At 38.2% G+C, this 13,986-nt stretch overlaps 1 protein-coding gene across 2 annotated transcripts in view; it reads left to right on the forward strand.

Annotated features, from left to right (window-relative positions):
* The window catches only part of Pptc7 (protein phosphatase targeting COQ7), a 40,688-nt gene that overhangs the window by 20,278 nt on the left and 6,424 nt on the right, over positions 1 to 13,986 (forward strand). For both annotated transcript variants that reach the window (XM_005329617.5, XM_013360465.4), the window contains 3 exons: positions 3,262 to 3,441; positions 9,694 to 9,892; positions 13,587 to 13,710. In XM_005329617.5, the coding sequence (XP_005329674.1) occupies positions 3,262 to 3,441; positions 9,694 to 9,892; positions 13,587 to 13,710 (503 nt within the window). The remainder of the gene's footprint in view (positions 1 to 3,261; positions 3,442 to 9,693; positions 9,893 to 13,586; positions 13,711 to 13,986) is intronic.

Genomic DNA, 13,986 nt, shown 5'->3' on the forward strand with positions numbered 1-13,986 from the left:
AGTAAAGCAAAAATTCCTCAAAAGAACTTTCTAGTATACTACCTCAAGATCTTTTCTAGTTGGCCCAAATCTCCATACAAGTACTTGAAAAACAAAGTAAAATATGATATATTTTCCTGGTGATGTAGATTTCTAGACATCCCTGATGCTGTTCTTTCCCTTACTTCTTCTAGTCCCTAGTCCACTGTGCGTTTCTTGGATCCCAAATGTCTGCAAGCCTTTCTCTGTCCAGGAGTCAGGTGGAAACTGATTGCTTACGGTCCCTCTTAAGGCCCTCCTCCTTCTGTTCTTACTCCACACAGCACTCAGAAGGATTTTTCTTTTTTAAACTTTATTATCATTGTTATTATTTAAATTTCATATTGTGGAAAATTTTAAATATATATCAAAGTAGAGAGATGAGTGTATCTCTCATCCAGCTCCAACAATGATCCATTCATGGCCAGGCTTGTCTCATCTACTCCTCCATCACCCACAGCCCTGTGGAGTTATTTGAAACAAATCCTAGGCTTCATGTCATTTAATCAGCTAGTTTGGAATTGCCCCAAAGTGAAATTTCGCTTACTGGTTGGCCACATAAGGTGGGGAAGGTTGGTAATAAGTTCTTTGCCACCCTATTTTTCATCTTCCAGTTCTGGTTCCTCTTTTTCAGGATGTGTTCCATTTTTTGTTTGATAATTGCTATCACCAGAAAAATTAGCTTTGTGTTTCATGTTAAGCAACTTTTTTTTTTTTAAAGAGAGAGAGAGAATTTATTTATTTTTCAGTTTTTGGTGGACACAACATCTCCACTTTTTATCTCTATGTGGTGCTGAGGATCGAACCCAGCGCCCCGCCCATGCCAGGCGAGTGCCACTGCTTGAACCACATCCCCAGCCCTCATATTAAGCAATTTTTGTACCAAATGCACTCTTTAAAAATGTATGTGAAGCCAGGCACCATGGCGCACTCCTGTAATCCCAATGTCTCTGGAGGCTGAGGCAGGAGAATCTCGAGTTCAAAGTCAGCCTCAGCAACAATGAGGCGCTAAGCAACTCAGTAAGACCCTGTCTCTAAATAAAATACAAAAAGGCTGGGGATGTGGCTCAATGGTCAAGTACCCCTGAGTTCAATCCCAAGTACTCCCACTCCCATTAAAAAAAAAAAAAAAAGTATATGAAGGTTGCATGTACAAAAAATGTTTTTATGGTTAAGGAGTTTTGTGCTCACGAAGTCTTAAAAATGTTTTAAATTCCTGTGGAGAGGGGCCAGGGTTGTGGCTCAGTGATAGAGCGCTTACTGAGCATGTGTGAGGCACTAGATTCAACCCTGGCATCACATTAAAAAATAATAATAATAAACAAAGGTATTGTGTCCATCTACAACTAAAAAAAATATTTTAAAAATAAATAAATAATAAATAAATTCCTGTGGAGGGTGTAACATAGTAATAGAGCACAAGAAAATTTTAATTCTTTTTTAAGTTTTAAAAAAGAAAATCATAGGTGCTCATGGTAAAAATAAAATTCAAACAATACCAGATGCTATGAAATAGACAGATATTTTCCTTTTGCTCATTGATTGCGTTCACTTCCTTATTTCCAAAACAACTGTTATTAATATTTCTTACAGATCCTTCCAGAAAAAAAAAAAACACTTAAAGCCTTAATAATATGTATGTTTGACGTATTCTCTCAGTTCCCTTGAATTTAGTAGGCAAGAATTGATTTTAATGTCGAGAAGAATAACTAGCTTAGTGTTTTGCAAGGGGTTGAAGAGGAGATTATATGATACCAACTTTGATGTTTTATTGATGTCCTTGAACACTGGTTTCCTCTTGATTAAGGACTCTTAAGCAGACTCAGAATTCATCAACATCTCTGTGGACCTGTGGAATTCTCTGCACTAGTGCTGTCCAGTAGTTACATATGTAACTTTAAATGGCTTTGTATTTACATTAAATAAAAATAGGTGGAGTTTTAATAATATATTCTTTTTTTAAATCTTTATTTATTTATTGGTATATGGTGCTGAGAATTGAATCCAGTGCCTCACACATGCTAGGCAAGAGCTCTACCACTGAGCCACAATCCCAGCACTAATAATATATCTTTAGTGCTTTATATCTAAAATATTATTTTGTATAAAATTAATGAGAGATTTCACTCTTTTTTTTTTTAATTAGTTGCTCAAGACAATACAATGATCTTGACCATCCATACATTTGACTCCAATAGGGTATGAATTCTTATTTTTCCACGTGTACAGATTGCAGGATCACATTGGTTATACATCCATGTGTATACATACAGCAATCCTAGTGTCAGTTGTATTCTGCTGCCCTCCCTATCCTCCCCTCCCCTCCCCCCCTCACCTCTCTCTACCTATTCTACTGTGACACTTATCTCTCGCTTTTTTTTTTTCTTCCCTTCCCCCTCACTCTTATTTTTTCATCTTAAGTTTTCAAAAGCACATTTGAGTGTGGACCAGATACATTTCAAGTGTTCCACAGGCACTTGAAATGGTAATGGCTGTTGTGTGGGACAGCATAGTTGTGTCTCTGAAGGAGGAAGAAAGGGTGTAGAATTCGGTTTTCCTTCCTTCCTTCCTTCCTTCCTTCCTTTCTTCCTTCCTTCCTTCCTTCCTTCCTTCCTTCCTTCCTTCCTTCCTTCCTTCCTTCCTTCCTTCCGGCGTTAGTGGTGTCTCTGAAAAAGGAAGAAAGGGTGTAAAACTTGGTTTTGTTTTCTTCTTTCTTTTTTTAAATTTCACAGTTATTGACCACTGTCTGGCATTAAAAGTCTCCTGCTTTTTGAGTGTGTATGTTTTTTTAAATTGTTGTTTGTGGTTTTTTGTCTTTGGTGCTAGAGATTAATTGAATGCTGTACCACTGAGCTGTACCCAAACCCTGCTTTTGGTATTCTTAGTGATTGCTAGATCTGATTCAATTGTATTATCACTAGCGTCAGCACTTTTAAAAATATCAGTTTTTGTTCTTATAAAATCAACAGTACTTACAACTCAAGGTAATCCTGCTGAAATTGAATTCCTGCCAGGTAGGCATTGCCACCCTGTGGTAACTCAAAAGTCTATTCATCAATATATGAAAGACCAAATATTAAACAGAGAATGTGATTTAGGAATATTAGTATATAAAAACGTTAAACTTGAGCACTTTATTCTGAATTTGGAGTAAGCATGTACTAGTGCATAGTAAAATTAATTGTTAGGAGAAGATGGAGTGAGAAATTGGTGATGATATTCTTTAAATGTAATTTATTTTAGGGGTCGCAGATGGTGTAGGAGGATGGAGAGACTATGGAGTTGACCCATCTCAGTTCTCAGGGACTTTAATGCGAACATGTGAACGTTTGGTAAAAGAAGGAAGGTTTGTACCAAGTAATCCCATTGGAATTCTCACCACAAGCTACTGTGAGCTGCTGCAAAATAAAGTACCTTTGCTTGGTAAGTAGATACCCTTTGTGTTACCTCTTTAAAGAGTCATTATATGGTTAAAAGTAAAATCAAGAGAGTGATTTACCAGACTAACTTCGTTCTAAGGCTTTTCCTACTAGGCAGAGTTTGATAAAGAATCTTTGGATTAACCAAAATTCAGAATACTGCTTGAAGGGAGTGTAAAAAGGTTTATCAACATTGGAAAACAATTTGGTATTGTCAAATAAAATTAATCATGAATATACAGTATGCCTCAGCAATTCTTTTAGGTATTTATGATAGATGTGAGAAACTCCTGTGCAACTGTATTCCAAGAGCTAGATACAGGAATGTTCTAGTAGCATTGTTGTTAATAGCAGAAAATTGGAAACAGCCTAAAAATGCATCAGTAGTAGAAAGATGCATTGTGAAAAGGAACAACTTAAAGCTGCTTGCAGTACTCAGAAACACATTGTGAAGGTTAAAGAGGACTTTGCAAATTACCACCTGACAGTTCTATTCCATGTACAGAAACACAAAAAGTTAGAACTGTATTGTTCATGGATTCTAAAATAAGGTAAAAGAAGAAAGAAAAGCAAGAGATTATAAAATTTAAAATATAATTCTGTCCTAGGGAGGAAGAAAGGGTCTAGGATCTGACCTGCAAAGTTCAGGTGATTGCCTGTGGGGAGTGGAAGTTGTAGAACCTCCAGGCTACTAACACTTGATTAGTCCATGAAATAGTTTGGCACAAATTAGATCCCTGTTAACCTTATATTAGGAAACTTAAAAACAGACACCTCTCGTTTATTTTTCTAGTATGCTAATGTAGCATCTTTTGGACAGCTTTCTGCATTTGTTTGTTAAATGGTTTCCTGGGAACTTAGCCTTTGGAGCATGCTCTCAGAAAGGGTGTTATTAAGTTTCTGTTAATTGCCAGCACTTTGTGGTTATTAGAAGACCTCCCACCCAGTCACCATCCACACTTAAAATCAGGCTCTGTTCAGTGTTTCTGAAGATGGTCATGTTATAGAATTTGCCTTCAGTTTAAATCCTTTTTAGGGAGGGTTCCTTTTAATCACTCTGCCATCTTCAGTGTTCTCCATGCTATGCTTAAATAGCTTGTTTTCCTTCTAACTGAAGAGAAATCATGTCTTGCAGTTTCAATATATACTGCTTTTCTTAATATCTCTTGTTTTGAACATGCAATCTGGAAAATGCTTGGCACAGCAAAACATTGTAGATTTATTTCCAGTATTTCTTTGTCAATTTGCTATATGACTTTGAGCAAAGCATTTAACTGTTACCCATTGCCTTCAAAGTTTAAATGGAGAGAGAGAGCGCGCCCAGACAGAAATTCCAGGGGGCTGCTGACTCCTATGTTTCTATGAGTGCCTCTGCTGGCACCTTCCCACCCCACCCCCATCCTTCACTTTGATTCGTGACAGCCAACTACAAAACATCTATCTTGTTTTGTTTTTTATTTTTTTGTTTAAAATTTTTTAATATAATTGTAGATGGACAGAATGCCTTTGTTTCTTTTTATTTGGTGCTAAGGATCAAACCCAGTGCCTCACACATGCTAGGCAAGTGCTCTGCCACTGAGCTATCTTGTTTGCCCCAGCCCCTATCTTCTTTTTCTTTTTTCTTTTTTTTTTTTTTTTACTTTAAAAGCTTTGGGGCAGACTGGGGTTGTGTTTCAGTGGTAGAGCACTTGCCTAGCATGTATGAGGCACTGGGTTCAAGCCTCAGCACCGCATGTAAATAAATAAATAAAAATAAAGGTCCATTAACAACTAAGAAAAAAAAAAAAACCATGAAGCCCTGGGCACCTGCTCTTTTTTTAAAAAAAAGAAGAAGAAGAAGAAGCTTGAAACTTGAAGCTTTGGAGCACTGTGGCATACATCTGTAATCCCAGCAGCTCCAGAGGCTGAGGTAGGAGAATCACGAGTTCAAAGCCAGCTTTAGCAACAACAAGGCACTAAGCAACTCAATGAGACCCTGTCTCTAAATAAAATACAAAGAAGGGCTGGGGATGTGGCTCAGTGGTCAAGTACCCCTGAGGTCAATCCCTGATACCCACCCGCTCCCCCCCAAAAAAGCTTTGAGATTTTGCAGGTCTTTTTTCCTACCCCTGCTTCCCTTCCTGTTTACCTTCATATAACATGGAGATAATAGTAAAATAAATTTTAAGGACATTCTTTAAGTAGTTTACCTACATTGAATATTGTGATTATTTTTTTCTCCTAAAAGATGCATTGAAATAGCCCTTTGTTGTCATTTTTGTCGTCGTCGTTGTCATCGTCCCCCCCCCCCATCTCTGGGCTATTTGTAACTAAACTCAAGCAAATTTTGGCAAAGACCAGCTGCTGAGCTTTGTTAAAACTCAGAGGTACTTCTAAATAGTGACAATTACAAGATTAAGTAATTTTTTTTTTAAATCCAGCAATTGCTTAAAAGCCTACAAAATAAACCCAACATAAAGAGCAAGCCAGTGGCTGATCACTTATTTATCTGAATTTCTAGCTGCTTTGGGGCTGGGTTGGCATCACAGGCTGTTGGTTGTACTTCCTCAGAAAACTTAAGTACATATGCAGAGATTTCAAGAAGCCAATGTATCTGAAGAATTTGAGGGGTCAGTCCTAATAAGGTTATCCCTTTCTCTGCTGCACAAAGGCTTAGTAGTAGATTACAAAATAAGGGCTGAGTGATAAAACATATTTCTATTTTAGCCTGAGGGATTTGCCTGAGTGCCTGTCTGTGGGTCAATTGTATGAACATCCAGCACTCATTCTCAGCTCCTTCTTTTTTTGCATTTTTTTCCTTGCTTGTTTCTCTCCAAACACATAAGAAGATAAGCTCTTCTCCCAATATTAGGTTGTTGAGGCCTGAGCACACACCACCAATTTGAGGAGGAAAAGGAGAAGTATACACTGCAAACCTGCAAGACTGAGTTTGGGTTTGTTGCTGTTGCTTCAAATACTATAAAGCTCCATTGCTCAGGAGGACTGATTTTAACCTCTAGGACTACTGCCATGGGGGTAGCAAAAAGCCTATTTTTGTCAGTAATAGTGAGTCAACATCAGTCCTTCCTGCAGTAAAATTTCCAAGACTATGCTACTCATCCGTCATTTTTCATTCTTAGGATCTAATTCCATCAACCTTCGGAAGATCTTTTTTGTGGCATTCTATTACTGATAAATAGTTTTTGTTAATCAACCTTAGGAAGGAAAACAAATCCGTGATCTTGCTCTACTATAAGCTGCGGAGTAGGTTTTGACAATACTTTTAATTAGTTACAACACCCATTTTTTTTTCTTTGACATTTAAGGGATAGGGACTTGTGGTCTAACAGTAATGTCAGTTTAGTTCCAACACATGTACTATAAATAACAAGGAAATAGAATTTCTGAACATTAGGATGAGAAGCATGCTTATATTTAAGTTGTTTACGTTGTTATATATTTTCATTTAAGACATTATTAACAAAAATTAGATATCCATAATACCACTAAGAAAATTTAAGATTATAATGATTATGCTCAAATCTTTTTCTTCACATTTATGCAAAGAATAATGGTAAATGCAATTGAGTTTACTTTATGCTTACAAAGCCCCATGAGGTAGGTACAAAGGAACTTTGTTCCCCATTCGGTTAGGAAGAAACAAGCCTACAGAGAACAGGTGGCTTGCCCATGGGCACGAAGCTAGAAGATGATGGCACACTGGGATTTCACACAGCTGGTTCCACAGCCTGTTTGCTTTGTTTTGCTCTTTAACTGTGATTTTAGTAGTTTAGACTTTGCCTACTGCTGCATTTCGTTTTTAATTTACTTATAGTAAGTTTCACTCTTTGATGGAGTTCTTTAAATTTCCCTTTTTTTAAAGGAAACTTTAATACTAGTTTATAATCTACTTATTTTACCTAACTTACCTAATCTTTCCTTTCCACATTTATATTTTAAAAATATTTTTAGTTGTAGATGGACACAATATCTTTATTTATTTTTATGTGATGCTGAGGATGGAATCCAGTGTCTCATGCGTGCTAAGCAAGCACTCTACCATTGAGCTACAACCCAGCCCCTCCTTTCCATGTATATTTCTTTAACAATTTTAATGGTTATCAAATAGGTTTCTGTTTTAAGTGTTGACATGACTTAACTAATTTTAATCCTTTGAGACAACTCTATAAGGTAGTTACTGTCATTCATATTTTTGTAAATGAGGATATTAAAGCATGGAAAAGTTAAGTAATTTGCTCCAGGTCACATAACTAGTAAGTGGCAGAGCTAGGATTCAGGTGCAGGCCCGGCTGAATCTAGAATCTATGTTCCTCTAAGTATTACATGATGGCATATAGCCTTGCATTATGTGAGTGTACTGTAACTTAAGCAGTCTGTTAATTTTAGATATTTAGATTTAGGTTATTCCAGTTATTTCTTAGTCGTTGTCCCCCGTCTGCCTCCTCCTCCCATACACACATACAAGACAGGGTCTTGCTAAATTTTCTTTTTTTATTTTCTTGCTAAATTTTCAAGAATGGCCTCAATTTTTTAAACATCCTAACCACCATCCTGATTCAACAGGATGGTGGTTAGGATGTTTCTAACCCAAGCCAGGACTTGTAAACATGAATTTTCTAAGGTGAAATAAAAACAAAACTCTCAAAAAAAAAAAAAAAAAAAGAATGGCCTCAAACTTGAAATATTCCTGCCTCGGCCTCCTAAGTAGCTGGGATTACATGTGCCATGTGCTCCTCTAATTCTTTCTGATCCTAAACATTGTTTTTTGTACTTACTTGTATCTCCTACTATTTTCTTGGGATAAATTCTCACAGATGAAATTGCTCAATCAAAGAACATATACTTTGTGTGTGTGTGATAGTGCTAGGGATCAAACCCAGGGCCTTGTTCGTGCAAGGCAAGCTCTCTACCAGTTGAGCTACATATATCCCCATCCCAGAACATGTACATTTTTTTAAACATATTTTTTTTTAGTTGTAGATGGACACAATATCTTTATTTATATGTGGTGCCGAGGATTGAATCAATGCCACACACATGCAAGGCAGGTGCTCTACCACTGAGCCACAGTCCCAGCCCAAACGTACATTTTTCAGGGCTATATTGCCCGCAGAAAGGTGGTTTAATTTTATTCTTTACCGTCACAGAATAAGAGTGATCATGTTCCCTGCACTTGGGCCAGTACTATGCAATACCTTCTTTTAACTCTTATTAAGCTAATGTACTGATGAGCTGATCATTTTTTCAAATGTTACAGACCATTTACATTTATTTTTTGGTGAACTGCTTGTTTTTCTGGTAGAGATAGGTCTAGGTTTAACTTGTAGTAATTGAAAGTGGTCCTTTCTAGTTGTACCGCCAGCCTTTTGGTCTGAGGAGGGATAAGCCTCTGTGTGCAACAGAGGTAAACAGAGCTCTGTGGGAACTGCTTGGAATGTGGCCTCTTCCCATCAAACGCTAGTCTCTGTAAAGTGAACAGGTTGATTCTACAAGCTTACCTCTGAAAATTGGTCTTGTTACTTTATAGTGTGTTATTAGTTTTCAATAAAAGTTCTTCATGACTGCAACAGATGGAAATCTGGTTTAAAATTGTTATGTGCCCTGTCTTAAATGTTAGTGCATTTTGTGAAGAAGGCTTCCTGAGTGACTCATGAGAAGTGTTGGGAAAGTGTAACATTTTGATTCTGGCATTTGAATATTAAAACTTAATAACAACATCCATTTGAGCATTTGGCATAGATTATAGATAGCACTAGTGAAATGAAATAATGTGATTAAATACCAGTCATTTTTTTCTTTGCCGATCTCTGCGAAAGGAAGAATGAAGATCCTCAGTGACCCATCTACTGTGTATAATGGATTCTGTTCTTTTTTGTTGTGGTGGTTGTGGTGGTGTGGAACCCAGGGCCTGATGCATGCTAAGCAAGCACTCTGCCACCGAGCTAAACTCCCATCCTATAATCCATTCTTTTCCCACCACATTGACCCTGATCAGATTATTAGTTGACATTTGTGGGGGTGGAGAGCATAACTAAAACAAATCCTGGGCTAGCGGCATAGCTCAGGAATAGAGCATTTGGCTATCATGTATGAGGCCCTAGATTAAGTTCTCCACACTATAGAAAGAAAGAAAAAGAAAATCCTATTTAGGCAAGACATTCAAATTATGACATGTTATTCTTTGGAGTTCTGTGATAAAAATGTGTATGTAGAGACCCTAGGGAAAGAAAATAAATGCTATCCATTTTGTTTCCAGGTAGCAGCACTGCCTGCATCGTGGTGCTGGACAGAACTAGCCACCGCTTACACACAGCGAACCTGGGTGACTCAGGCTTTCTGGTTGTCAGGGGCGGTGAAGTTGTGCACCGATCAGATGAGCAGCAGCATTACTTCAACACTCCGTTCCAGCTCTCAATTGCTCCCCCAGAAGCCGAGGGAGTCGTGTTAAGTGACAGGTAATCTCCCCTCACCCGTTACATTTGAATAGGATATTTCTCACCCACAGGTTTCCTCCCACACCTCGTATACAGTAGGAAACAGGCATTTTCCTATGAAAAAGAAGCCTCAGAATGCTTTCATAATGAGGACCTTCTAGTTGGACTTTGAAAGGTATTTTGTTTGAACTAATTACAATAGTCAATTTAAATTCCGATAGTCAATAATTTGACAAGACTATGAAGTATTTCAGCTATCAATTTTTAATACCAACATGCATTAGTACATGCAGTTTGTCTGTTAATTTGTGTTAGAAAAATGAGTCATTAGTCATTGTTCATGCATGCCACTGCCTGTACAAGGTTTTGCGTATATTGTTAGGGAAGCTTATAGACAGACATAATGTTGTATCTGTCAGAATAACTTCCTCATTCTGAGGCCTTCTTATATGCATCCAGTAGAACTGCAGGAAACAGTCAGAAGTGGTCTTGTTTTGCATGTTGTCTATGATAATGTCATTGAGGTGTTCTCTTTTCCTTTCTGACATCTTCTCTCTGTTCATGTTTAAATTGTTAATACCTTCCTATACAGTTAGAATTTTTTTTGAGTCAACTTTCACATCTTTTCGTAGGTTGAAGTAAGGTTAAGACAGTCTCAGGTTTCACTGTGTTAACAAACTTGTAGGATCTGGCACAAACACTGGCACTTCATAAAGAGGTAATGAACCTTTTGTAAACATAGAACCATTCTACCAAGTGCCTTTTTTTAATTTTTTTTTTCACTAGCTCTTATTTAACCAGATCTTAAGTCCAAATTAAGATAAAATGATTATTTCTGCCATCTTCAAATATGAAAAGAACACATTATATAATTAGGTATTTGATGTTGCCCATTTAAAATATCTGTTGCAGACTTCTAGAGAATGGGAAGTACTTTTTACCTTCAGATTTCGGCAGATTACCATAATTAGAAGAATATTCTTCAATTGTCTGTAATACACAGTGATATTAGTTTTATTGGAGTGGGGAGACCTCAGAGCCTCCAGTGCCTCAGTAGATGCCAAGTTCAGCTAATAGTTTTTGGAGAATGGCACTTTAACTCTCCTTTATTTGCTGCTGCTTGTTCTGGCTTTTGAGTGCTGGAGCAGCCCTGCTGGATCACACATGCTATCCTTGGGACACCCTGGTTAGAGCCGCACTCTGCCGGCTTGCCAGCAAGGTGAAGGTGGCTTCCCCTGGAGCCCAGAGATAGCCTGCTAGCATGTGATTGCAGCTCATGTTTCAGTGCAGTCAAAAGTTCCCAGCGGCACAGTATGTTCAATCAAAATGGGCAGAACTGCAGCTGGCGGAACACCAAGCTCATGGGTGGGAGTATTAGCCGAGGACAGACTGTCCAATGGGAGCAAGTCTCTCACAGGCAGAATAGCAAAGGCCACTCCTGGGGAAAGAAAAACCTCAGCATAAAATAGAGCATCAGTGCCAACCTGGTCATTAATCTACACTTCTAGAACCTGATTGGTTTTCAAAGACTGAGCAGATGAGTGTCTTGCATAGGAATCAACCTGGTTTCCAGTAGTTTTACAAGTGTGTGTGTTTCCTATCTACTGCCTGTATCTCTTTAGTTATTGGGCACTCTTTTTCATAAAATAGTATTTTAGTCTTAACTTAGAGGTTTTCCTTTAGTGACTGTTTTTACAGAATATTTATTACATAAATGTGTAAGTTTTCCCTACAAAAGCACATTGCAGAACTTTAGATGTGCCACTTCTTTCCTCAGTCAAGCAAAGAATGGACCAAAAATGTTTTGAGTGCACTCTGTGTAAATCCCTAGGTGTGCACTGATTTTTATGTCTTTACATATTCTGTAACATCATTTATGTAAGTATAGGGGTTTTTCTGTTCAAGCTCAGGTGCATTGGTTCTGGCACTCCCATCTGGATCAGGGCCTTTGAGTTTTTTTTCTTGGTGTCTATTCCCTAATTACAGGTTAAGGCAGATTATTAAACATCTCATCTTTCCCTCTCCTTGGAAGCCCTGAAGTGGAAAGGTGGAGAAGAGGGTGAGAATCAGCCTCAAAGGCCCACCTGGAGTTCTCTCCCTTTTTTTTTTTTTTTTGGACCAGAGATTGAACTTGGGCACTCATCCACTGAGCCACATCCCCACATCACTGAGGTGCTTGGTACCTCGATATTGCTGAGGCTGGCTTTGAACCTGTCTCAGCCTCCTGAGTTGCTGGGATTACAGGTGTGCACCACCGTGACCAGCTTCTCTCCCATTCTTTTTTTTTTTTTTTTTTTTTTTAACTTTTATTGAAAATGCTTCTGTGAATGAGATGAAAAGGGCTGATTTACATTTCCCATTGGCTTCTTTTTTCTTTTTTGGTGGTGCTGGGGATTGAACCCAGGGCCTTATACATGCGAGGCAAGCACTCTACCAACTGAGCTATATTCCCAGCCCCCTTCTCTCCCATTCTTATGTCTGTTTTCATCACACATTGTGATGAGAAAGATCTCGTGTGTGTGTGTGTGTGTGTGTGTGTGTGTGTGTGTTATTCCTTACTTTGTTTGTTACTAGGGATTGACTGGGGCACTTTACCACTGAGCTACCTACCCAGCTCTTTTATTTTTTGAGACAGGACATCTCTTAAGTTGTTTAAGGCCTCAGCCTTCTGAGTCACTGGGATGACAAGCGTGCACCACTGTGTCTGGCTTCCCATCTGTTTTTTAAAAGCTGTGCACAAAAATTTTAGTGAATAACTTCCTTCTGTCTGTCCCCAGCCACACATTCTGTAGAAGCAGCCACTGTTTCTTTGACTGTCTTCACATTGTTTCTCTGTATTTTGGAGTCTCTACATCTGTGGGTCTCCTCCCTTTTTTTTTCTTTTTGTTACAGAACCAGTTGCATATGCTACACACTGTCTATGCCATGCTTTCTTTCTTTAACAACATCTTGAAGAGTTTTTTTTTCCTCAATTTGACATACTTTGTTTCTCTAATCATTCGGTCATTTAACAGATGTTTCTTGAAGATGTACATGCCAGTCGTACTCATAAATACCAGAGCACTTTGTGACCACTGGGAGACATACAGTCCTTACTGTGCCAGAACCATTGCAGGTGTCTGGAATTCTTAGAGATAGGCACGCTCTTCTCCCTGGGTGCCCAGCATCCCACCCTGACTAATGCAGCATCCTGAGAGTGTGTACAGGGGAACTGACAAGTGCAAGTGAGTAAGAGAGGATGGAATTTGGTACTGAAGAAGTAGGAAGTGAAGAGTCACTTCCCCAAGGTCATAGAGTGTGTTAGGTCTGACTCAGAAGAAAAGGCATCCTCCTCTTAATCCATGTGCAACTAATCAGCAGACTCAGTTTTTCTGTTGGTTTCAGTTAACCCATTAAGTCCCCAGTTTTTGGTTCTACAAACATAATTATTTCAAAGTTACCATAAATGGTATATTTGTTGCTCAACTAAGTTTTTTAGGTATACCACGTCTGGAACAATGGGACTAACTGGGTTAAACTTTGGAAACTTACATCAGAGTTTGTTTTCCCATTAATTTTTCTTATTAAAGTTAGGAATTTCAGAATGACTTTTTTTTTTTTAATTAACTCCATTTTAAAAGCCTCATCGCATTATAAATGATGCCTGTAGGATCCTTTGAATTATATCATCTCTAAAAGGCTTCCTTAACTTTACCCTACCCTGTCCTTGCTACAGCCCGGATGCTGCTGATAGCACATCTTTCGACGTCCAGTTAGGAGACATTATCCTGACGGCGACAGATGGACTCTTTGACAATATGCCTGATTATATGATCCTTCAAGAGCTAAAAAAGTTAAAGGTAATTAACTCAAAGGTTAGCCTCTGGAAAGTGGCCCTCTCTGGATAGCTGAGTTTTATTGAGTCATTTATGTTGTCTCAGTAGTTTTGGAAAGGACTATTTTGTGAACTTGAGGAAAATAATATTTCTAATATTCCAAACAATTATAAAAATTTAAATGGAAATATTTACAAGAGAACTTAAGGGAATAAGAGGCTTCTTACCCAAGCATTTAGTGGAGTGGTTAAAGTAGGAAAAGTCCAGATGAGGACATTTCCTGTTTGATTTTAATGGTGT

This window comes from Ictidomys tridecemlineatus, chromosome 2, assembly GCF_052094955.1.
Source record: "Ictidomys tridecemlineatus isolate mIctTri1 chromosome 2, mIctTri1.hap1, whole genome shotgun sequence".
In the NCBI taxonomy this organism is placed as follows: domain Eukaryota; kingdom Metazoa; phylum Chordata; class Mammalia; order Rodentia; family Sciuridae; genus Ictidomys; species Ictidomys tridecemlineatus.